At 45.0% G+C, this 25,817-nt stretch overlaps 1 protein-coding gene across 6 annotated transcripts in view; it reads right to left on the reverse strand.

Moving 5' to 3' along the window:
* Positions 1-25,817, reverse strand: part of csmd3b (CUB and Sushi multiple domains 3b) — a 180,967-nt gene that overhangs the window by 36,815 nt on the left and 118,335 nt on the right. For all 6 annotated transcript variants that reach the window (XM_052070278.1, XM_052070281.1, XM_052070279.1 and 3 more), the window contains 21 exons: positions 21,458-21,640; positions 20,957-21,283; positions 19,838-20,032; positions 18,910-19,048; positions 18,616-18,803; positions 17,920-18,108; positions 16,196-16,312; positions 15,896-16,111; positions 13,165-13,353; positions 10,478-10,578; positions 9,990-10,058; positions 9,739-9,895; positions 8,725-8,916; positions 6,666-6,792; positions 6,378-6,580; positions 5,944-6,135; positions 5,740-5,878; positions 5,339-5,526; positions 5,137-5,255; positions 4,942-5,017; positions 4,734-4,850 (listed from right to left, as the gene is read on the reverse strand). In XM_052070278.1, the coding sequence (XP_051926238.1) occupies positions 4,734-4,850; positions 4,942-5,017; positions 5,137-5,255; positions 5,339-5,526; positions 5,740-5,878; positions 5,944-6,135; positions 6,378-6,580; positions 6,666-6,792; positions 8,725-8,916; positions 9,739-9,895; positions 9,990-10,058; positions 10,478-10,578; positions 13,165-13,353; positions 15,896-16,111; positions 16,196-16,312; positions 17,920-18,108; positions 18,616-18,803; positions 18,910-19,048; positions 19,838-20,032; positions 20,957-21,283; positions 21,458-21,640 (3,423 nt within the window). The remainder of the gene's footprint in view (positions 1-4,733; positions 4,851-4,941; positions 5,018-5,136; positions 5,256-5,338; positions 5,527-5,739; positions 5,879-5,943; positions 6,136-6,377; positions 6,581-6,665; positions 6,793-8,724; positions 8,917-9,738; positions 9,896-9,989; positions 10,059-10,477; positions 10,579-13,164; positions 13,354-15,895; positions 16,112-16,195; positions 16,313-17,919; positions 18,109-18,615; positions 18,804-18,909; positions 19,049-19,837; positions 20,033-20,956; positions 21,284-21,457; positions 21,641-25,817) is intronic.

The raw sequence follows: 25,817 nt of genomic DNA on the forward strand, positions 1-25,817 counted from the left end.
GATTTTAATAGAGCACATCTTAACCGTGAACTTCCCAGATATAAGCAGCACATAGACTGTTTCACCAGAGAAGGCAACATTCTAGATCACTGCTATACAACAATCAAAAATGCATACCGATCGGTCGCCCGCGCAGCATTGGGTCTTTCTGACCACAATTTAATCCACTTAATACCTACATACAGACAGAAACTCAAATGTGTTAAACCGGTTGTTAAGACTGTGAAAAAATGGACAGATGAAGCAAAGCTAGCTCTACAAGAATGCTTAGATTGCACTGATTGGGGCGTCTTTGAAACTTCAACGGGCACACTGGATGAATACACAGACACTGTAACATCATACATCAGTTTCTGTGAGGACATGTGTGTACCAACGAAGTCCTTCCGCTCGTTTAACAATAACAAGCCATGGTTTACTCCCAAACTCAGGCAACTCAGGAAAGAGAAAGAGGCCGCATTTAGAAGTGGAGATCGGGCACTGTACAAACATGCCCGAAACCAATTGACAAAGGAAATTAACATCGCAAAGAGAAGCTATGCAGAGAGGCTGAAAAACCAGTTCTCTGCTAACGACTCTGCATCTGTATGGAATGGCCTGAAAGCAATCACTAACTATAGAATGCCATCCCCCCAAACAGTGAACAATAAGGGTCTTGCTAATGAACTAAACATGTTTTTCTGCCGATTTGAAAAGGACACCCCCATTTCCCACACACACCCACCTCTACCAGAAACCACTCTACCTAGCCCCCCACCCTCTTTTTCTCCACTACAGATCCACGAACAGGACGTGAGACGGCTCTTCAAGCAGCAAAAGATCAAGAAAGCTCCGGGGCCCGACAAAGTGTCCCCCTCCTGCCTGAAAGTCTGCGCTGACCAGCTGGCTCCGGTCTTCACACAAATCTTCAACAGATCCCTGGAGCTGTGTGAGGTCCCATCCTGCTTCAAACAGTCTACCATCATCCCAGTTCCCAAGAAATCGGCAACATCGGAACTGAACGACTACAGGCCTGTCGCCCTGACGTCTGTGGTCATGAAGTCCTTTGAACGCCTTGTGCTGAATCACCTAAAGAACGTCACTGGTCCCCAGCTGGACCCTCTCCAGTTTGCCTACCGGGCAAACAGGTCTGTGGAAGACGCAGTCAACATAGGTCTGCACTACATCCTCGAGCACCTCGACAGCACAGGGACCTACGCAAGGATTCTGTTTGTGGATTTCAGCTCTGCGTTCAACACCATCATCCCGGAACTCCTCACCCCCAAACTACTCCACCTCGGTGTGTCCCCTACGATCTGCCAGTGGATCCTCAGCTTCCTGACGGGACGGACACAACAGGTGAGACTGGGAGCAACAACATCATCAATACGCACTACCAGCACTGGTGCCCCACAGGGATGTGTCCTCTCGCCTCTGCTCTTCTCTCTCTACACAAACGATTGCACCTCAACAGATCCAGCTGTCAAACTCATAAAGTTCGCAGACGACACCACGGTCATCGGTCTCATCAAAGACGGCGACGAGTCTGCGTACCGCCAACAAGTGGAGCAGCTGGAGCTTTGGTGCGGCCGACACAACCTCGGGCTGAACACGCTCAAAACTGTAGAGATGATCGTGGACTTCAGGAAACATTCTTCTCCTCAGTTGCCCCTCACACTATCCAACTGCCCTGTGTCAACCGTCGAGACCTTCAAGTTCCTGGGAATCACAGTCTCCCAGGACATGAAGTGGGAAGTCAACACCATCTCCATCCTGAAAAGGGCCCGGCAGCGGATGTACTTCCTGAGGCTGCTGAGGAAGCATGGCCTGCCACAGGAGGTGCTACGACAGTTCTACACTGCAGTCATCGAATCAATCCTGTGTTCTTCCATCACGGTTTGGTTTGGGGCCGCCACAAAAAAGGACAAAATCCGACTTCAACGGACAGTTAGGACGGCAGAAAAAATCGTTGGCACCGCCCTACCCACTCTTGAGGACTTGCACACTGCAAGAATCAAGACAAGGGCACGGAAAATCCTCCTGGATCCCCCGCACCCTGCCCACCACCTTTTCCAGCCACTCCCCTCAGGCAGACGCTACAGATCCATGCGCACCAAATCCAGTAGACACTTAAACAGCTTCTTCCCTCTAGCCATTAACTCCTTAAACAGTCACTGACGTAGTCACTCTTCTTGCACCACAAAATGGTACTTCAAAACTAGTGGTTACTCTAAAATGGTTCAATTATTTTGTTGTTTACGATGATACTAGTGCAGCGTGTTATACCGGAGACAAATTCCTTGTGTGTTCTACATACTTGGCCAATAAAGATGATTCTGATTCTGATTCTGATTCTGATACCCGGAAAAGCTCGTGCTGTATGTCGGCAGGGACATCCTTAATGATACTTGAGGAGGGCTGCAATGACATAGCGAGACTATTTTCTGTACGATGAACATGTGCTCTATGCGGATTTGGAACCTCAAAACCGAGCGTTTTAATACGTTTCAAATGGTTTAAAGCTTGTGAGAGGGACAAAATTATCGACAATATTTTGATATGGTCACTTTTTGAGGATTTTCACCTAAAGTGAGCGTGTCTTGAATGTATCCCCCCCCCCCCCCCCCTTGCAGTATACACATGAATTCCTGCAGCGGGAATCCATAAGAATTAAAGTCAAATCTGACTAAGACACATGCTCCGCTTTAATGGAGAAGCTTATTTCATGTTGGAATAATGCTGGCAAAGAGGAGGCGTTCAACCATCAGTTTCCCTTTTTTGTGAATCGCAAACCAAAACTAATCCTCCAAAAGACAGCTCATTTCCAAAAGAGAAGTTCCAAAAAAATTATGGGATATTGACTTTTTAAGTGCCTGTCTGTACATATTGTAAACCCAGGAGTACCTCATTTTGTTAGATTGCACAGATGAAAGTTTGTTACCAAATGATTTACTGATTATTTTAAATGCTTGCTGAAGCACAAGATGCAAAAATTACCTGAACTGCTTGCAGATGATAAAAAAAAAAAAAAAAGGGCTGACTGACCAAGGCTATATGTACGAGAAAAGTTAATGAACGTTTCCACTCATATTCAGTGTGGGATATCATCAAATAAAAAAATAACCTTCCAGAGCACAAATTGTAGACGTGTGTACATTTCTTTTTTCTTCTTTTTTTTTTTTTATGAGCACTGACAGCAACAACAAAAACACGCTGCTGCTGAGCGCGGGGGCGGATCTGGCCTTGAATATCCAGGCCGAGCAAATGCTAGCGTCAAAAGCGTCGTCACAGAGGCGATGCGACGAACAACGCTCGCTAAATGGAATGAGACGGGTGACCATTGATGGTCTTTGGGAAAGATGCTATTTATACACAGCGCCGGCGGGCACAATTGGACCCCGTCTCAAATAATTACTGGCTGCAAGTCAGAGTCGGTTAGCTAATATTCTGTCAGACAACATATTGCTAGCATGCGTGACATATATATACAGTATATATCTACCCAGTTTATAGTCGGATCCCAATCTACCAATCTAGGATTTTAACTAGCGATGCATGCCATAATATGGCAACAAAGCACTGTTTGTCCCCCCCCCCCCCCCCCCGCCCCCATGAGACAAGGTTATGACGTGACAAAATCATCAACAAATGAGCCCCAATCAGCAGCTGGTATGCTTGACATATTGTAAAGATTTTTTTGCAGTCACCATCTAATGCGGGCAGAGAATGGCGTGAAATAGAATCCACCGTGAAAAAAGTTCATCGGGGCTTGCAGCTTTAATTCCAAATATAATTAATCTCAATGGGGGCCGTTTGTCATGAACGCCAACCAGGTGCAGCTGTGGGGGGAATGTACAATATGGCAAGAACCTCAAGGGATTCCCATACAGTATTGTTGATGTGGGGTGAAGCCAACAAGTTGGCAGGACTGCATCAAACAATGCGCGCGTTGGCCCAATTAGCTGGAGATGGAATGGTCTATACGTGGCTCGAACAAAGGAGCCAAAATGGAAGAAAAAGGCTGCTACTCTTAACAGTCGTGCTGTAAAACAAAAGCTGACCGGATCAGAGAGAAACAAGCATCATCTTTCAGCCACTGCTTCACTGATGAATCCTGACCTGGAAGGAAATGACTGGACAGGCAGCATCTTTTGATCCAGCTCTTATATGCCCACGGCTTTTATCCTTGAAGGTTAAAACATTCAAAGGTTTGATCTTGGGAAGTCAAAAATGAACTCATTGAAATCAGGTTGAAAAGGGAAGAATTGTCATCACACAATTAATGAGTGCTTTTCACTCCAACAACCAAGGCTATGCAAAGTGTGCAATTTTCGTGTCTGTAACCTATTTGCTGTTTTCTTTGCCTAATCATCCTTATTAAATTGTACACAACTCACAAAAAGCCAAAGTAAATGCGCACACACTCATCAATCATCACGACAACGGGGAGCCGTTTTCGATTTTATCCGATTCGTGGAGCATTTTCTTGGAATTTTATCTCATACTCTGAATCGTTCAAGTTTGGGGCGTTTTGTGTGGACTGTTGTGTACAGTCAGTGGAGCGCTGTTTATTTTGTAAGCTACGATAGCTTTACGAAACATTGCTCTCATGAAGCATATATTAGACCATTTTATGGCTGATTCTGCACTCAGGTTTGTATTTGTACATACTGATCCGTCCACTTGCGCTGCCGTTATGTATCACATTTGGACCTTATCAATTGTAATTCAATTAAAGCTTCTCAGATGCTCACCAAATTCGCGCGGTACAGCTATGGAGTAGACGCAGGTTTGTCCGGTGGTGTAGTTTCGAGGGAAATTTGGAGATAAAACGGTTCCTTCTGATCCTGTGGAGCGACTTCCACAGGGGGCTGGAAACGGAAGGAATATGAGGTTATGGAAGAAGTTAACTTGAGCGGAAGAATCTTTTTGGTCAGTCTCTGACAGAAACGGCATTCCTACCCTGACAGCTCGGCAAAGCCCGGTTCCATCCAGGTCTGCCATCGTCTCCCATGCTGCAGGTTAGAGTAGAGTAACCCTGAGGACAAGATAAAACATTGAAGGCAAAAAAACCCCCAGACCTACTGATGATGATGATCCTTGAGCCAACTGATCATCAACCCATCAGATTCTCTATCCATCCATCCAACCAAGTACCTGCAGAACATATCCAGCCTCGCAGTAGAAGGTAACCGTGGAGCCCAGTTTATAGTCTGATCCCAGTCTGGTCCCGTTCAGCACCACTCCCGGGTCAAAGCAGGACTCCCTCAACTTAGCTGAATGGCAAGGAAGCAAGAGGTCAAAGGAATATTGACTTCTCAACATCCCCTCTGCCAGGATGATTAGCGGGTGCTTTCACCTTTGTATTCCAGGTGAAAGCCGGCATAGGACACAGAGCCGTCGCTTCTGAAGGCCAAATGCATGGTGTTGGAGCTGCTCTCGATCCTTTCAGGCAGTTTGCTGTCTTGGAAGCTGCCGATCAGGGGGCTGTTGCTGTCCGGACCGTCGTAGATGTACAGGAAGTCATAGTTGGGCTCAATGTTAAAACTGGCCAGTGGGCGGGGGGAGGATTTAGGAGAAGAGAGCTCAGGTTAGTGTATTATCGTTTCTCCCGTATAAATCTGACTGACTTTGCTGCTCTTTAAACTCTGGGGAAAAAACTTGCACTCTTGCTGGATTTGCACTCTCCCAAGGAAAGCCATAAAGTATGCCAATAAAACAAAAGATAAGTGAACTTTTCAAGAAAAAATAAATCGGTACCTGATGAATGCGAGCGACAGGACATAATCAGGATTGACGGCGATGAGCCAGTCGCAGTCCTTGGAGTGCGGGTAGGGATGCGGAAAGTTTGGGGATAGGATGAAGCCGCTGGAGCCGGTCAGGTTGCCTCCACAGGGAGCTGAATCACAGATAATCAATCAGCGTTTCCCTCGACATCTCCGCTTTGAAGGTAGGACTTCTCACCGATGCAGACAGGCGGGCTGGGCTGCCAGTAGTATCTGTTGTCCACTTGTATGCAGGTGATTTTGTCATCCCCCTGGAGCTCGTATCCCGGGTCGCACTGAAAGGACACCGAATCGCCCGGTTCCCGGCCGTCGCCGCTGCGGGTGCCGTTCATCGGCACCCCCGGATCCCTGCAGGCAGTTGCGACTGAGCCTGCACAAATCAATCGGGTGCATCAGTTCAAGCATGTGGACCTTGTTCAGACATCGATATTCTTCCTGTTGGGGATAAGCAAAGGGCTGGGGGATGATACGCCCACGAAGAAAAGGGGTCAAGCCCTTCGCGTCACTTGCGCTCTTTGCTAGTTGGTTCATTTCAGTTTTCCACCGCCTCAGAAACGCGCTTGAGGTGACGAGCCACCGGACTCGCTAACTGGATTTCCAGGTTCCACTCACTGGAAAACTGGATGGCGAATCCCGACTTGCTGATGTAAAAGTCGGTCTCGAATCGAACGGTGACGGTGTTCAGAGTGGAGTGGATGCCCTCAGGCAGCAGCGACCCGCTGAGCTCGGCCAGAGACATTTCATTGGTGGGAGGTCCGTCCCAAACCCGTAGCATGTCGTGGCTGGCCTCGGTGTCAAACGCCAGGAACTGAAGGCTTCAGAAAATGTAAGAAAAACAAAAACAAGGTACTGAAAACAGTATTCTGGACGAGACTGTTGTTCGCCACGGTCCTTTGTTACCTAACAATGTTTCCAGAGTCCACCTCGATGGTCCAGGTACAGCGGAGGTTGTTGTCATACGGAAACGGGTAACCGGGAGAAAGAATCCTCCCCGAAGACTCACTCTTGAAACGTCCGCCACACTCGGCTAACGCAAACAAAAATGGTGTCATATATCAGAATCGCAAAACATTATTTTGTCCCCTTTGTAGCCACCGTGAGATAAAATCATGACAATTCAGTAGAAATGTGCACAAATGTTTCCGCACATTCCGGTTGAACTGCACTTTTGCAATAAAAGCATCAAGGCCAATTATTAACAAATTACGTACAAACTGATTTTAAGTCACTCAAAATGATGTTGCTGGTTTTTATTTATTCAGTGCTTTTTTTTTTTACTTTGTGGCAAGAAAAATACTAATTTTCCTCCTGGTCGTTGTCTGACAAAATATAAATCGCCCCCGTTCAATCTTTCTCTCCCTTTCCGTTATATTTTCCCACCATTTCCATCCCATCTCCGCTTTCCCTCTTGTGCCTGTGTTTCTATATCCCGCCGGCATTCCTCCCTCACTGGAATATATTAGCTTGAATACGTGCAGCAATTTTAAGAGTCCGCTCCTTACTTTAAAATAAAATTAAAAAAAAGACATAGAAAGTAGAAAATCGAAGGTTTTGGGGGTGTTAAAGACAGAAAGGGGTAATAAAAAAGAAAAAAGACAAAAAAGCAATATAACCTGAAGATGGGAGGGGAGGGTGAGCAACAGTCAGAGTATGTGACTGCTAAAAAATAAAGTCAGAATATCGGCCCTCTGTTTTATGAGCGTTCCATTATTGATAGTGAGGAGGGACGGAGGCTTATTAAGCTGAATTTCAAATCAAGAGCGTTGAGGGCCGGCGGATGAAGGAAGAGAAAGGGTTCTTTAAACTTTTACGTTTGCTGTTCTGCTTATTGCAGCTATCCATCTGTTTTCGAGGCACTTCCCACTTGCTGTCTTCGCTGTAGAGCCCCGATTATTTTGTTTAGCCCAAAGAGATGAAACGACAATGCAAAACATGAAAGGAGACGACTAAATATCGATGCAGATGGATGAAATGTGAGACAAGTAAGTGCATGCACACTGCCAAAATCGATTTTTTTTGACTGCCTCGTGAATTAGGAACATGAAATGATATTGTGAACACTTAAACTTTAAAACATAATCAATTTCAATTGCATCAAACATGTGATGTCTTTTTTTTTTTTGTCATCCATAACAGGGATTATTGCGCAATCGCTGTATCATGGAAAATTGTGTTGATACAGTATTGGGTTTTTTTTGTTTGTTTATTGGGTACATAGCCATCACAATAATCACTGCATTACATATTTGTTCGTGTTGAAATTTGAGCTGAGGCTGTATAATTGGATGCAGGTTTTACATCTACATTGCCACGACACATGGATGTTTTCTTCTTGGTATCACTATTTAGTCCATGGGGGGGGGTAGGGGGGTGAATTAAAACATGCCATTATATTTTCATGGCATATTTCAAAAGCGAAGCCGTGAATTCAACAAAGCAGCCGCCCCTCCTTGAAAGCCTCGCGCTGCTTGGATGTAATTCCCATTGAGGTAAGTTGCATTCTTTTGTTTTTGTCAAAATGCCCAAAGGCTCCACTGAAAATGATGCTTGTGACCCGAGTCAGAGTAAGTGGGTTTCTCAAAGAAACAATTCGGCTTGAAGAGAGATAAATAAAACCATTATTTTCTCTCATTGTATTTGCTTTATCACAGGGGGGCGGGGGGGGGGGGGGGGGGGTTGCAAAGAAACAAATAGATCGGTTTGGGGAAAAAGGTTGATAAGATCTCTGGAATGAATCGGCTTTTTTAAAGTGGATGATAATATCCTGGGAAAACCACAAAGCTATCTGTAAATAAGACTCAGCTTAGTACCAATTCCACACATTGGGTCTTGGTGGCACTGATGCTATTCACCATGAATAAATGACTCGGAAGCAGAAAAAAAAAAGGGCCGCAAAGCACAAAATCCATCCGTACCGGAGATAAAGAGTTGCGTCAAATTGATCGCCATGGTAACGTACCGATACAGGAAGGAAGGGGGTTATCCCAGGCTCTCCTCTCGCCCGTCATGCACTTGACCGTGGTGGCCCCGTGCAGCGTGTAGCCGGGCTCGCATCGGTATGTGATGCTGCTGCCGGAGAAATGTCCTTGGTCGTTGACCTTGAAGCCAAACTGCGGCACGCCCGGGTCCTCGCAATGAGACAGCTCGAAACCTGCAATAGAGACACGCAGCGGACAGGGGAAAAAACAGCTTGAGTCTGGCTAACTTTCTTAGCTATCCTATTTTCAGTTCTCATCGGTATTTAATAAACAAGGCGGTGATACACGAGCAGTTCCACACCATTTTTCATTCAACGTCCTCGAGTCTGTCGGAGCTGTTTCCATGGTAATACGAACACGAGTCCCGTTTATTCGCTCGCAACCATTTCGCGAACAGGATATGAAGCGTTATATAAATAGTGTTTATCCTTGCGAGACCCAAGCCGGTATCTACGGCGTTACCCCGAAGATAAATTGCATCGGGAAGACAATATAATTTGAAAGAATTCAGGGGGGGTGTTCGGAGGGGGGGGGGGTGGAAGCGTTGGAACGGATAAATGTCTGATATATATTCAACACATCACGGAACGGTTGCATCCAAGTCAATCTCCAGACTTAAAACCAAAAGAGGATGCACTTCACACGTATAGGAACATTTTAGAGCGGGATATATGAAGGCATATACTGCTTAAATAATGTTCATCCCTGCAGGTACTCAAAGAGATCAAATATTGCCACAAACGCATTCACATGATACACCTCCGTTCCTCCAATTTTACTTACACAGTAAAATATACATCCTTCAGCCCTTAGATGTCCTTTCGGCACCTTGAGCCATTCTTCACCCCGAGAACCCCCGCCACCATCCCTCTGATCAACACGGTCCACGGCTGCCTTGCAATTTATGAGGCCGCACGACCCAGCTGTCGTACGTGATTCCCCGGGGTCATGCGCCGGATAGCAACGGATATGAAAGGAAACTGTTGCGAACTCACTTGAGTAGACCAATTTGAATCCTTCCCCCGTGGCTTCCGGGTCACTGTAAAACTCCAGCCACAGGTGATTGGAAGTGGAGATGAGAGTCAGGCCCAGCATGGACGTGCCGGTGAAGGCCCCCAGGACATGGGCCGTGTTGTCTTTGCCGTCGTGAATCTGATTTTAGATAAAAGCAGATGACAAGGTAAGGACAGATGACCGTTTTTATTTTTTGGGGAGATATGTGATCAGTGGGAGACGGAGTACATACCTTGAGTATGTCCCCCTGGGCCAGTTGAAACGTCCGGGCAGAAATGTTGATGCCTTTCCCAGCCTGAACCTGTTTAGCGGCACATACTTCAATGTCAGAGGCTAATGCTCAGATCCATGGGGAGAGACGGTGGGGAATAGGAAGAAGCTAGCTCCAAAGCTAATGCTAATAAAAGGCCAACCCGGAATAAGAAGAAGCTAGCTCCAAAGCTAATGGTAATAAAAGGCCAACCTACGTATGCCAGGTAGACCAATGCAGGTACAAATACAGTGACAGTCCTTATTCTATGTGTGTTGGGTATGTTTCTTTTAGTTTACGTTTATTTCATTGTACGTTCATTGCGTATCTTTTCTCTATACGAAGTGCTACAATGCTAATGCTTGTGTATTTAGTGGTTCTATGACAGCTGAGTTGTCATTTTTAGCTACTTGTTGTGCTAATTAGCACAACAAAATGCGGGCCCTCTTCATAAAGTAGTCGCCATTTACCTGGATGCTGTAGATACACTCGTGGTTGTTGTCATAGTTGAGTGGGTAGTTGGGCGAGAGCAGGATGCCTTCGTTGTTCATGACGGAGGAACCGCACTCGGCTTACGAAGGAAAAAAAAGACAAAAAAACAAAAAAACCCACAAATGTTCAAGTATATTACAATAATTTTCCAAAGTGAAGCAATATTTGGAGTTCAAAAGATGAAGTTGTTAACATTAGCAAACACATACACAACATTTGACAGCAAAAATAAGAGCTTCATTTTCGTGATAAACAAGCCACGTTTCATTCGCGTTAAAATGTAAATCGGTTTATGTGTGTCACTCTATGGTATCAATATGAACCCTTAAATGAATTTATGCTCTACCGTAATCGCTGAAAGCTGCCAAAACACTACTTTTGTCTAAATGAAGCTTCTCAACTCATTTGAACAGGTCCTCGGCACTCAGATGCCACCAGATGGTGCCAGAGCAAAACCATTATTACTTTGGCCCGACCACCAAACCATTTGGGAACGACGAACCACAAATACGCGGACGTGCACTCTATGAGATGATTTTTCAATCCATTTTCCTTTTCCAAGAAAACGCTGATCACCTTTCACCCCCATAAACGGTTGAACAGTCCTAATGTGAATTTGTGCACGGCTAATTTAATAACCGGGCTTAAGTGCTGTGTTGTCAGCAATCTACTACCCTCCATTGTGAGAAAATGAGACAGCCGTGCAATTCCAATGAGTAAATTACCTCCAGATTCCCACTTGATTGGGAAGCCACTCTCCACCCTGCATTAGCATGTCCCATGTGAATACACCATCTCCCAGACACCGCTGCGAAACCCCGCCTCCGTGTCGCTACTGGTGCAACAGTCGTATTACAGCTGTCATTGTGTCAATAAATCACATTGTGGCAGCTTTCCATTGAGCAAATTACCTCTCGGCCCCCGCCTCTCATGCTCTTTCTTCTCGCCCTCTTCATGAACAATGCGATTTTACCCTCACCTACTCCAATCACTCACTTTTCTTTTTTTTTTTCCTTCCATTTTCTAACCCATTTATCCACCTCCCGTTCCTTGCTAAACGGAAGATAACGTGGGGAGAATCACAAGGAACAATGGAGGGGAAAGGTGGAGTCAGTGAAACTTTAAATGCTTTATAAAAAGGCACCACTTCCCTCTGCTTGACCTACTTGGGAGCAACAAACACAGACAACCAAGGTAGATACACATCAGATTCTTATCCTACCCTCAATAAACAAACAAATAAATAAATAGTAATGGCTCTGGTCGTTATTGGTTCCCTTTAGTAAATGCTCAGTAAAATGCCAAGCAACAACAAAAAGCCCAAAGTTAGCAACGCGACAATGGAGGTGTGATTATTTGACTTAAGACGCGCAGCGATGCAACAGGAACTAAATATAGCGACGCATACACAAGACGGAGGGTGAAAACCAGCACGCAAGGCCGTCCGTCACTTTGCATGATGCATCGCAACTCACACGCTTCAAAATGACGCCGTGTTTCTTTGCTTTCTTTTGGCGACCACTATTTCATGACTCTTTTTTCTAGTCAATTAGTGAATTTTATCATGTGGATATTCACCAATGCATCATCCATCATTTGTTGATTTTGGTTTTTCATTTTGGGACATTATTCCAGTAGAACGGATGTATCGTTAGTGTATTCTGCAGTGATAAGTATTTTGCATACGTTAATCTGCTATCACTTCCACACACGCTTCCGTTTCAGGTGTTTGTTATGTGTAAGCACACATTTCCATTATGCTGATCCCTTGTCGAGTTTCATTTCATTCATTTTTTTTTCCCCCCAGCTTCGTCTCCAAGACAGCTTTCCGCGTGTGCGCGTTTGCCAGCGTATCTTCACTGATCTACAGCCAACATCCGCAATGTTTGCTCCGAGAACACGCTCTGTAATCCCTACCAATAGACATCTCGCTGATTGGGTCCCAAGGTTGAACGCCATAGCGGAATCCAGCCAAAAAAAAAGAAGCAAACAGACTCCGCCGCTACTGCGGAGGCGTGCAACAAGAATCACACACACATCGGTTTCCGTCCAGGAGATCCGTTGAGACGGGACTCTTTGGCTTCATTAAAATAGATGTGGAGTGATGTAAAGACGTCTGCTGCACTCACAAAGTCAAAAGTCCCAACGCGACACCCCATGAACAGCATCTTACTTTTTAGTTGGAGCCCTTTAAATCTGCATATTTTGGTTGCCTCCATGAATCTTGCCCAAGGCCAAGCGATGTGCCCGTAAACGGTCGGCCGTCTCCCGCAAATCAAACCAAGCTGAGAGGTGCATCGTTGTTCTTTTTCGATTATCCACTAAACGCTGCGCTTGCACTGCTAAGCGCATGCTTGTGGGGAAAAAAAAAAAATCGCACCGCTGAATCAGTTCAATCAAATCTAGCAAGTCCTGGTGTGAATACACAGAGCGTTCACACTAATGCTAATGTGCTTAAAACTATTATCACGCTCAATAGGAGCACCATGGCTAAGTGGAATCAAATTATCGAAAAACCAAATTACGCGGCTCGTTTGGAATGAGTATTTGCCATCCAAATATTTGATTCGATCAAAAATTCTTTTTTTAATGGCTTTCAATGCGGGTTTCCAGTCACTGTACCGGATGAGAATCAACCGTTGAACTGTCAAATGCGCGCACATACCGACACATCTCGGCAGAGGAGCGCTCCACATCCTTCGGCCGCCACCCAGGCAGATTAGCTCTGGCGCCCCCTCCAGGCGGTAGCCCATGTCGCAAGAGAACGACAGTGTGTCGCCAATGCCGAAGTTATAACCGTTTCTCCGACCGAAGCGCGGCGTCCCGGGATCCTCGCATGGCTCCAGCGTGTACTCTGTGGAAAGAGTCGGAATAGAACCCGGGTTTTAAACATGTTTTTTTTTTCCAAGCCCCACCGAGGTGGAAATCTAAATGTATCTTGAAGAGGTAGTGACTGGTGGTGTGTTATGTGACGTAGGAGAGTGTGAACTGTGGGTAACAGCACAAATGCGTTCCTTCTGTCTTCATTGTGATTCACATAACTATGATATTTTGCAATAGGTTAGTATTTAGCGAGCGGACTTTCATTTGACAAAATCATATAGATTAGTTCAACACTGATGTTTAAATATACAACCATTTTCTTCTTTTATGTTTGGTTTAATTCTCCTTTCGTGTGAATTTGACAGAAACCTTCCACTTGAAGCGAGCACGGCATCGCCTTTTAATAAGAGAACTGTGCACGCGAGAGTCTGTATCAAAGTGATATGTGATCATTTCTCAAGTTTCTTGGCAGTGTTAAGAGTGAGAAGAAGTGCTCAGGAATATTTTAAAAGTTTGTAATTGTGTAAAACGTGTAGGTGAGTAAAACCGTTTTACTTTATGTAGTTCTTGACATTGCATAATTTCACTCGACAGTTGAAAGGTAAAAAAAAAACAACAAAAAACCATTCCAAGCTGCACCGGGGATTTATGCAATACAAAAATGGATGTGTTCCATAATCTGGAAAGGAAAAAAAAAACATAATCCCACCATGTCTTGCGTTTGCTGTAACGCAACCGCAATATGTCGGGGAGGAATTCTACAATAGTAGAATTAAGAACCTTTCAGAGCGGCTTTATGTGAGAATATGCTCGCAAAAGGCGAGTCGGATGTTTTATGACACTATTCGAGAGCAGACATTTCGGCGTGCAATCGACGCCATCTGGCAGACAGGACAATTTCAAACTCCAACAGCAAAGCAAATGAAAAACACAAGAAGAAACACCAGTTGTGTTTGTTTTTTTAGGTTGTGTTAACATGAGCTGATTTTCCAAAGGTTTCAGGATGGCAACACCAAGTCACATAATTCATTCGTGCGGTACTTCAATGTGCTGTGAGAATTCACTCTGGAACTAATTAGACTGCATTTGGATCACGCTTCCGCGTTTGGCTGGCGACCAGTCAAAGGTGTAGCCCGCCTCACTTCCAAAGTTAGCTGGGATTGGCTCCAATTGACCTACGATCCAAATGAGTACAAACAATATTGAAAAAATGGATTGATGGACCAATCTAGATTTGAGCTACACTGTCATGTATTTTTGCCTTTCGTCTAACCACGAGGTTTTTGTTACAAACTGAGATTTTGACAGTGAAGTCCAACAGGTTTAAAGACAGTAAAGTGTGAAAAATGGAGATTGGGGTAGGGTGTGGGGGGTAAAGTCTGGGCTTGAAATATGCAACATTATTATCTCTAGCATTCCCAACAGAACATCCTAATACGTCATCTGGCCAGATTCTCCAATCAGCCGTCCCGTTTGTTTTCTTGTTAATTTTAATGCAGCCTGCAGACCCGCACCCCCCGCCCCCCCAACACATTTGGGTTGCCATATCGCCTCCAAGTCTCTTATGAGATATAGGTTGCTTGAAGGCACTCTGAGTCAGACCTCCATTTGTCTAAAATGACGCTTTACCGCCAACACGAACTTGCAACAGCAGGATATGCGGCTGTGTTGTGGCGAGGAGGTGTATTTTTAGCTCGCAATAGCTGTTCACTATTGTAAAAAAAAAATGTTCTCAACCTGAATGCCTGCCGTGGGCCAATCAATCAATATCATGCGGACTCAATTATACACTTTTTTTTTTCGTTCCTGAAAATAATCTAAGTCCTTCAACTTTAAATTGATTACAATTATTTAATGTGAAAGGAACATGTGTGCGTCAGCATTTATACCTACCAGCGAAAAGCTCGATATGAAGTCAGCTACTCTTTGGCATTTTCATTTAGGAAAAAACAGTACCACCGCTGTGCCATGAGAGATCGATAGGTGTGCCATGGGAAGGTACTTAATTTTCCTTAATTGGTGCAAATGTCATTTGCAACAAAAAATGGTTGTCTTTGTTCATCTATCTATGAAATCAACATCCCGTAGAGCACGGGTGACAAAGTCAAGGCTCGGGGGCCAGATCTGGCCCACCACACCATTTTATGTGGCCCGCGAAAGCAAATCAAGCATGTCAAGTTTCACCATGCGAGCTAAAGTCGGAACCAAAATTTCAAGTCGTCATATGTAATCCACAATAACAGTCAGCATTTTTTATTTCAGATTTTAAAATGAGCTATTCATCAATTTGTTGTGCGCCGTGTATGTAATATATAGAGGTGATTCAACATCTATGGTTTCCCAAAATTCATAACGGCCCTCCAAGGCAAACCTTAACTACAAAAACGAGTGTGTCACCCCTGCCGTAGAGTGACAGTAAAACAATCAAATGATCTTTCACTCGATGGCAGAAGGTACAATTCGCTTTTTTCCGAAAATCTCCAACCGCACCGCGTTATGAATGACGAGACTTGAACGAGAGATGGGGACGAGCCAATGCAAAAGTGGCGAAAGGGTATATTGAGAGACCGTACCGGTAAACGTTATGTTGAAGCCCTCGTAGGAAATGGAGAAGTCCGAGATGAACCGCAATTGGGCTTTGAAGTTGCCATAGAGACCGGCGTTGATGTTGCCAGGCAACTCATTGCCGGTCAGGCGGGCCAGGGGTTGCAGGAAACTCCCGTTCTCCGTGACCAGCAGGTAGTCGTGTTGGTCCTCCAAGTGGAACGAGTTGAACTGAAACTGAACGCCTGTCCGACGCACAGAGACAGCTTCTATCAAGTCGTTTCTTCGTACCGTTTCTGGCATATGCAAAACACTTGATTGACTCTTGCCTTTGCCGTGACTGACTTCCACAGTCCAGGTGCAATTGAGGGATGACGGGTAGCTGTCCGGGTAGCCGGGACTCAGGATGGTGCCCCAGGGGCCTCGGATGTCACCACCGCACAGAGCTGCACAGATGCAAGACTTGAAGTGAAAACACGCACGGGATGTCACAGATTTATTGGTAAAACAGCTGGCATACAACGCATTTTCATTGGCGGAGGGTTTGATTTACTCAACTGCAAATGGGATGAGGCGTCTATTGGGGCAAGGCCTTTATTTTAATGACCAACATCACAGTACAGATGGACACTTGAAAATTGGCAAACAGCGACACATGACTTTTACCAAATGTGCATAAGGTAGCATCGCATTGGAAGTTTATGGTGCGACAGAAATTGCTAGCGATGAGACAAACTCATACAGTACATACAAATACCGAGAGTGTTGAATAGGGGCGTTATGCTGAGAAACATATGGATTTTTATTTTTATTTTTTGGGAGTATGGCACACTGAAACTGAAGCAACGTATTTCCGGTTTATAGAACAATAAATACACAACTACGAATACAAGGCAAGTCAGTACCGTAGCGATGTAATTGTTACATGTCATTACGGGTTACAATCCATTTTATGGAGCTTTGATGTAGATTTCAAGGCAAAGCGGTTTTATTTGTGCATTTTACGAGGCGGAATGACCCCGAGGTGACCCGGCAAGTCATTCAGCCACACACATTGTTATGCATTCGGTGGCGCTACCGAGTTGAAACGAGGGGCCCTTCTAAAAAAGATGTGTTGCTCACATTATGCATACTAATGCAGCATATGGGCGCCGGCTCCATTGCGGCTCGCTCCAGTTGCTCCGCCTTACAGTCGGACTAGTCGCCTCATCATTCCCGTCGCAATAAAGCCCCACTGGAAATGCCATTAGCCTCAAAAACTGCAATGCCGGCAGAGAAGTTTGGCCGCCATCAGAGCTGTGCCATAAGGTCGGGAAGTAGCAGTTGAGAGGAGGTCCTTGGGGAGGGTCACAGACTATCGCAGACCTCCGGAAGACAGAGGCGCAAAATATCTGACCAGGATATTGAAAAAGCGCTTAGACTACAACAAAGCCGAAGCGTCTTCCAGCTCATTCATGCTTTTTTTTTTGTTGAGCAAACCATTTGCTGCTTAAAAACAAAAAAGTTGCAGCAAGTCGTGAGAATGAATTCACGTTGCAGAAAATGGCACACACCCAACACTTGTCCTCCGACACTCGCTCACATGCGCACATGGCACTGCAACGTTACTTATTTATACGTTGCAGCTAGGAAGCTCTGAATATTGAATGCCGAGCTGGGTAAGAAATTTGGATTCTGATTGTCTTGTGTTTTTTTTTTTCTTCCCCCCACTACTTTTCCCACCAGTTGGGCTTCAATATCTGCTGTCAGTTATGACGTCTATCCTCACTTTCTTTTCTCAGGCGAAACAAAAAAAAAAGGGGAAAAAAACCCCACTCAATATCGCATTAGCATCATGTCAAGACAAAGAGTCTTATTGCATCAATCAGCTTGCAGGGAACGTACTAGAGAGCCTGAAAGACATGTTTTCCAAACAAGGCATCGGGAACCTGCCTCATTTCCAGTAATAACAACAGAAAAGGAAAAAAAAAACAACCCACAACAGTAACAGGTTTCTAATAACTCGAGTTTTCTATTGCTACTCTGACTAAATGAGGAAATGTGTGTTGGTTACCGTCGCAAGTGGGTAAAGCGTGGCTCCACCAGTGGTTCTTCTCGCACACCAGGGGCTCCTCGTGGCTCAGCCTGTAGCCCGAATCGCAGCCGAATGACACCGTGGACCCAATGGAGAAGTCCTGTCCGTAGCGGATCCCGTTGACGGGGATGCCGGGGTCCAGGCACGAGTAGCTGTCTACCGTGACGCCTGGAACATAAAATAATCCCGGTGAACGCTGACAGAAGGTAACAAGGTTAGAAACGACGTCCGGTGGGTTACAGATGTCATTACAAATCGCCATTGTGAGGTCAGCCAAGGGCTTTTAGTTCAGTATATATTAGTGCTGTCGAACGATTAAAATATTTAATCGCGAGCAACTGTATAATTTCGTAGTTAACTCAGAATTAGCCACTATTAATCAATTAATTTTTATCTATTATAAATCTCCTTTGATTTCTTTCTCGTATTTTTCTTTGTTTTCTTTGTGCAAAATGTAAATATTTACTGAAACAACAATTTTGATTTTCAATTTTACATGAACATTTTTCATTCAGAGCAGTTATATCTTATATCTTATATATAAGATATATATATGAAAGACCTTATATAAGATATAAGGTCTTTGAATCTTGTGGATTTTACATATTGCATGTAGGTCTGGAACCTAACGCCCCCCCCCCCCCTTCCCGCAATCAACAGTGTTTGCGTATTTACTCTCATATAATATCTTGAAGCCAGCATTGGAGCGGCTGTTGTCGGTGGTGAACAGCAGGTAGAGGAAGTTGGTGCTGCTGAACAGGAACTGCGGCACCTGGGTGCCGTTGAAGGAGCCGACCAGTGGAGACAGGAGGTTGGGGCCGTCATGGATCTCCAGGAAGTCGTAACCCAGTTCTGTCTGGAATCTGTGGGGAATGATTTCGAGTGCCGTCAACAACTTTCGACATAGGGTATTGGGATCTATGGTGTTTTGAGGCATATATTTGCATCGCGTTGTTTTACACCACGCACCTGTCAAAGGTGACTTTGATGGATCGCCCGGGTTCTGACTCGATCACCCACTCGCAGCTGAGGGAATCCTTGTAATAACCGGGCCACCCGGGAGACAGAATCACCCCGGTGGGAGCTGAATAGTGTCCACCGCATGGAGCTGGAGGAGGGAAAGGGACAATGGCCATGAATTGTGAGGTCACCACAGCTGCTAGCCCAGTTGGGACATGCTCCCTATGAACTCCGCCAACTGTTGGAGACCACAGAAGAAAAAAAAAAAACCTCATTCTGATCCCTCCGGTGTTGGACCGATTTCCACGCAGCCTCTTCTGGATTTGAACAGAACTAGCCACCCACCCGAGTGGCAGCGAGGCAGCAGATGGACAGTGACAGAGTTGCTTTGTTTCGTAACGCTCATACTGGTGGGGGCGTGTGACGGATAGACCCAATCTGACTAAAGCCCAAATCCAAATATCCATCTCGGCATTGCCTGCAGCGAGCGATTTCAATCAAACTGCTCACTTTTCGGTTAGTTATGCAAGCGAGAAAAAGACACAACTTCAGTTAGTGAAAGGCAATGCTCATATTTAACGACACGAACCGAAATGAGCAGGTGACATCAACACAGCAGTTGAAGTGCTGGCAAATGGCATTGATTTAATTAGCAATAGTACACATTTAGATTAGACAAAACGGTTGCCAGGAAACCCTTCACGTGCTTCACAAAGAATGTACCATTTTGCTCGATAACATAAATGAATCAATATGTTGACAACAAATGAATTGGGGGTGAGGGGAATCACCATGGCAACAAAACAGGAGTTGAGAACATTCATTAAGTTCTCATCCCTTTCCAAATAATATTTTAAAATAAATAAATGTCAATTTTCCACCGCGAGTCGCTGAAGAAAATCTTTCAAGGGCAAACGATTTGGCGTCAACATTTTACCTTCACATTTGGGGATGGGCCCGCTCCACATGACCTTTCCTCTCTCCAGCTGGCAGGAGATGGTCTCGGTTCCTTGGGTTTTGATAAAGCCGTCTTCGCACACCACCGAAATGGAGCTACCCAGCTGGAAGCTGTCTCCGAAGCGGCGGGCGTTGATTGGAATGCCAGGGTCCGGGCACTCATTGTGGCCGAACGCTTTAGGGGTGAAAAGTTATAGGGGGACGCAGACAGAATTGAGATACCACAGTTATTGGACTGTGGATTGAAATGTAATTAGATGGTATAAAACTCGTATTTTACAGGCGTCTCCACTTTGATTAAATTTGGCCTCATGACTTGAAAGCATTGGCCTTGAAAAATATGTCCTCCCTTGTAATCTGTCTGTTCTATATTCGAGCTATAGTCCTTTTTAGGATTTTGCTCAAATGCCTACTCGCTTGCTTCGATGGACTCCGGCAAAGCAAATGGGGCCGCTGATAAAAGTCATGCAAGCGTGCCCGCCTTAGGGGGCATATGGTTCACTTCATCACATGAGAATCCCGTCCAGTCCTGACTGTAAAACTATCCCGACAAGGCGAGGAAAATGATGAATGAAATCAAATGCGTATGAGCTGGATATCCAAGACTGAACACGGGGAACAACTAGCATGTTTGGAACATAACTTCAGAGCCATAACAGCAAGAAGGTGGCAGTTTCTCATATTTCTGTCCTCAGAACAAAGAGCAGAAATCAGCAGTTTTTTTGACATACTACAAAAGTCTTTCAATGGACCGTGACAATTAAACTCGCAATTTGGCCACGCATGTTTTTCATTAGACTGTTGATCAAGACTGCCATCCTCAAATTGCGGCTGTCCCAACGTATGCCATTTTGAGGTTTCCAACTACCATACTGGCCCGAATATAAGATGGTATTTTTTGCATTGAAATAAGAAAAAGTGGGGGTCGTCTTATATTCGGGGTCTAGACGTTATACCCATTCACGACGCTAGATGGCGCCAGATATCGAAGCGAATGCTGAACTCGACTCCCCAGGCCAAAGCGAACCCCCATCACAAGAATAAAAAAGAAATTAGCATCAATATTCATCTTTGAGAAGGGAGAAGAAGTGCGACATACTGCTATAGGTGATGTTAAAGCCTCTCCCTGACATGGAGTGGTCTGCTTGGAACTCCAGCCTCAGCGTGTTGGTGTTGGACGTCAGGTGCGAGGGGCTCTCGGCTCCCGAGAACCTGCCGACCACGGCGGCGTCGCCCGTCTCGCCGTCCTTCACCGTGAGCGCGTCGTAGGGCGCCTCCAAGTCAAAGTCGTTGAACGCCAAGTGGATACGCGAGCCCGGCTCCGACTGGATGAGCCAAACGCAGTTCATGTTGTTGCCGTAGCCCTCCGGATAGTCAGGCGAGAGGACGGTTCCAGACGGAGCCGTGAAGTTGGACATGCAGGGGACTTTGCGGAAGTGAGGCGGGGAAGACACAAAGCGGCTTCCCGTTAAATATGCATGCGCACATCATTGCCGGTCATCATCTGCTCCGGGCCGGGGTAAACTCGGTCACCGTGGAGACCGGTCCGATTGAATGTTATCAGCGTCGTAGCACACAGCGAGAGTTGCGAAATACTCACATATGCATATAGGGATGTTCGCTGACCACTGGTTGTTGTCCTGGCAGGAGATGCTTTTCTCTCCAATCAGCTCAAACCCAAACTGGCACTCAAACCGCAGGATGCCACCGTTCAGGAAGCTGTCGCCCTCCCTTATTCCGTAGAGAGGCGTCCCGGGATCACCGCAGGTCTCCTTGTCTATTTCTGTCAAGATTGTTGACATTCTTGCATTAGGGCCAGTTAGTATTTCATGTTTGAAAGGGGACATATTAGCCAACAGTGACTTTTGTTTGACTTGTCGAGAAACAAGCTGTTTATTATTATTTTTTTTTTAATGCGGTGTCATTTCCTGGCGTTGGCATTTCCTAACTCCCATGATGAATAAGGTATCACTGTAATTGGATCTGTGCATTACCTGCTTACCGATCAACTGTGAAATTAAGCAATCTGCCCACTTCCAAAAATGTGTCTTGAATCAATCTGTTTTGCTCTTGTGCCCCGCCATGACGGCGTCGGTGGATTTTGCTTCTCACAGGGGACAATACGAAGGATGCACTGCCCCTTTTTAACGTTTTCTCTTTTTAACGAGATGGCACACCTCACATTCGTCAAGACGCGGTGTTGAAAAAGCACTTAGAGTGTGACTCACCCTTCGTCGTCTTTTGCCCAAGCAAGCGACAAGGCTGCTTGTTAAAAACGTCGCGCGTTTGTGTGAGAAATGTAACCTTCGCCAGGAATATGTCTTTTCAGTTTAAAAAAAAAATTGCCACAGAAATGTGGCCATTATTGACGATGAAGAGCGAAAGGGCTGAGAAAAAAAAAAAAAAACGATGTTTTTGCCAAAGGCAACATAGACCAAAGTCATTTCTAAATCCAATAAAGAAGGGGATATAGGGCCCATAAAAGCTGACCGGATTTTAGTCATTTTCTTGTTAACTTCCCAACTAATGCACGGGGGTACATTTATAATGCTAGCTGGGAGCACTAGTCAAACTGTTTGTGGACCATTAAGGTCTACGGGAAGCAACTGCAACATGAGATAAATTTGCTGTGGAAACGGTTGCTGAAAGGATCTGAGGGAACCGTCCAAGGGGAAAGAGGTGAAGTGAAAAACATTCCGTTGTGGAAGCGGATCAGAGGAACCGCTAGATCAGGGGTGTCCAAACTTTTACGGAATTTAATTATTTTTCTTTTTTTATGAACTTATTAAAAACACGAAAACCAATCAAGCGAGTAAGCAATTACACGTTGTTTTGAATTTGTTATTTTGAAAATCTGCTACGTCAAGGACTTGTTGTTAAAGCTGAGACGGCAAATAATATTGTAGTGACTCGCGGCCCTGCATGCCACTACAATAGATGCGCAGCTCCACTGAGCAGCAGCTGAATGTCACCCTCACATTTAGAACCAAAGCAACGTGCTGACTTTTTCGACGGTCACACTTCCAACATTGTTATTTTTTGTACGTTCCGCGGGCCATTAAAAAACAGTGGGCAGGCCATAAATGGCCCTTTGACTGAAGTTTGTACACCCTTGATCTATGTGCTAGATTTTCTAACCACTACGCTATAGTGTATTTTTTCATCAATCCATTTATTTTATTTATTATTATTTTTTTAGTAATGTCCTCATGAGAGATGTTTTTGGAACGTGGGCGGAAGCAAGACTCGAAGCCGTATCATGTCACCTGCACGGTAGACATACAACCAGCGACCAGCCTACAGCATATTTCCACGTCACATTCAATCCTATCACTCTCCCAGCGTTGAAAGAATTACGTCTGCGTTTGCTGCGTCAGACGAACGACTCTGGGTTTGAATCCATCACTTCCCACGCGGCGTTTCGAAAAGAATTAACGTCGTGAGCCTGGCGATAAGGTTAGACGGATCCCCGTTTGAGTCCGCGTGAAATGCCACCGTGTCGCCATCCGTCTTTAAAAAGTCGGCGGATGGCATTTGTGTGAATGTATTTGGGCTGGGATTCTTCTGCGTCACCATTCCTACTTTCACTATCATTTACAGGACATGGGGGAGGGGGTGATGTGCTTTTGCTGTATGTTCACTTTCCATGTGCGTTTTGTGATGTATTGCATTAATTTCCGCCATGCCACCCACCGTCTTTATGAGAGACGCCCACTCCACCAATCACGGCACCCAACGCACAAGAATGGAAAGGGAAAAAAAGGACTTTTGGAGGAATATTTATACAGTACGGCACACCCACGGCGTGGGTGTAGCGTGTATATACAGTATGCAAAAAAAAAAAAAAATGCATCTGGGGATTGTGCCAGCCGTTCGCCACTCATTTAATATTCCATCACGCCGGGCTGAGTTGTTCACGCGAATACAACATGCAATGCGTGCCAGTATAAATTGACACTTAAAGATCCAACAGGGAACGTAATGGATTTTGGGAGGATAATAAGATTTGGGCAAAGGGGGAACAGGAGAAAGAAGAAAAAAAATGGTGGTGGTGGGTGGGGGGGAGGGGGCATGCACAAGTTGCTTTTGTGACCATTGTGAAATTGATTTGGCTTCTGGGATGCTAAAAGCATCGCGTACCTGCGCACGCTGAGCTTTTACTCCATGCAATAAAATATCCGTTTTCCCTCGTCTCTTGTTGCTTTTACATGCTCCAAACAAAGGCCAGTATGCATTAAGAAATTAAGTTAAACAATCTATAGACCACTTTGATAGCCATTTTTTACATGGCCAGTGAAAAGCCGTGATTTACTTATACGAAAAAAAAAATCATATCCTGTTGACGCCGTTGTGATGAAGTAAGCGTTTGTCCTTCGCAGGTTACCTCTACATCACAAACACAGAAGCCCAACGGGAGACTTATCCACTGTAAAACAAGTGAAATTTATTGTGACGCCATGGCTGCATATTTTATAGTCATATTTCAGCATCTTTTGCTGTCCGCTAAGCGTGATTTTGAAGATATGCATAATTAGGGACCTTCGCTTACGGCACTTTTGGGGGCGCCCTGAAGGGACCCAAAAGCATTCACACAAAGTTGTTTTTCTTTGCATGTCTGTGTGTGTGTTTTACGAGTGACAAGCGGCTCTTAATGAGCTCAACAATGCTCATAAAAGATTTGTTGTCCTCCGAATTATACACCGAGTGCCAAATTAAATTAGAACTTGTCGGTCTCTCACAGACCGATCCTCCTTGTTATTAAAATGATACCACGGGGCATCATTTTTATTAGTTTGGACAAGTCAGCAATAACATTGACCTACCAAATTCTTCTTTCAAGAGGGATTTGGGAGCAACACGGTTGGGTCTATAGAATATCCGCCTACCCATCAAAAGCAAAATTGACAAGGAAGGAAATCTTTTAGGATTTGCCGATTCCTGAAAGTGTCTCTGTGAGCGAGCCATTCTGAATCTTGCCGTATTGTGACATCACAAGTCAGCTCATTTTTCAGAAGACATAACACGCTCACACAGTATTTACTGCCGATGAATTGGCGGATGGGCGGGGCCAAGATCTATTACTCGCAGAGTACTTGGAAACATGATCATATCAAAACTAAACAGAGCCACAGTGTTGTTGGATGTACCTCCCAAAACAGCCCACTCTATACAAGGACGGTCACCATAATCTGTTAAAAGACACATTGACATCTCTGGGGCTAAGATAAGAAATGACATGTTAACAGCAGATGAAGAACGTAAAACAAAAGCTCAGAAGAGATGGAATTGAGACGAGGAACTGATGGAGATAGAGGAACATCCCCAGGAATTACGGTGTCGTAATATGAGATTTTTATCTGTCCAAGATATGACATATTAACCAATTGAAAGAGGAATGTCACCTCAAACCCACGATAACAGTAGATGGATTTGTTTCACGACAAGATCGCTTTTTAATGCCATGAAGACTGCTGAAATCCTAGAGCGCAAATTCATGCATGTGCTCGTCAAGTCAAGTCAAGTCAACAGTATTTATAGAGCACTTTCAAACAGCCATCGCTGCATACAAAGTGCTGTACATGGAGCGATTTAACATATACAATAAACAGTAAGACGAATCAGTAATAAGTAATAAGTAATAAGGCGGTAGAAAGCACCAAGCAGTAAAACCAATAGCAAATCTAAGTCATGCTGAGTCAAACGCCAAAGAATACAAGTGAGTTTTGAGGAGGGATTTAAAGATGGGCAGCGAGGAGGCTTGCCGAATGTTCAGTGGGAGGTCATTCCAGAGAGATGGACCAGCAACAGAAAAGGCTCGATCCCCTCTGAGCCTCAGTTTAGTTCTTGGTACGTCTAGCAAAGACTGGTCCACAGACCTGAGGCGCCGGGCAGGGGTGTAGGGGCGTATGAGCTCAGAGAGGTAAGGTGGCGCGAGATTATTCAGAGATTTGAAAACAAAG

This window comes from Hippocampus zosterae, chromosome 7, assembly GCF_025434085.1.
Source record: "Hippocampus zosterae strain Florida chromosome 7, ASM2543408v3, whole genome shotgun sequence".
Lineage (NCBI taxonomy): Eukaryota > Metazoa > Chordata > Actinopteri > Syngnathiformes > Syngnathidae > Hippocampus > Hippocampus zosterae.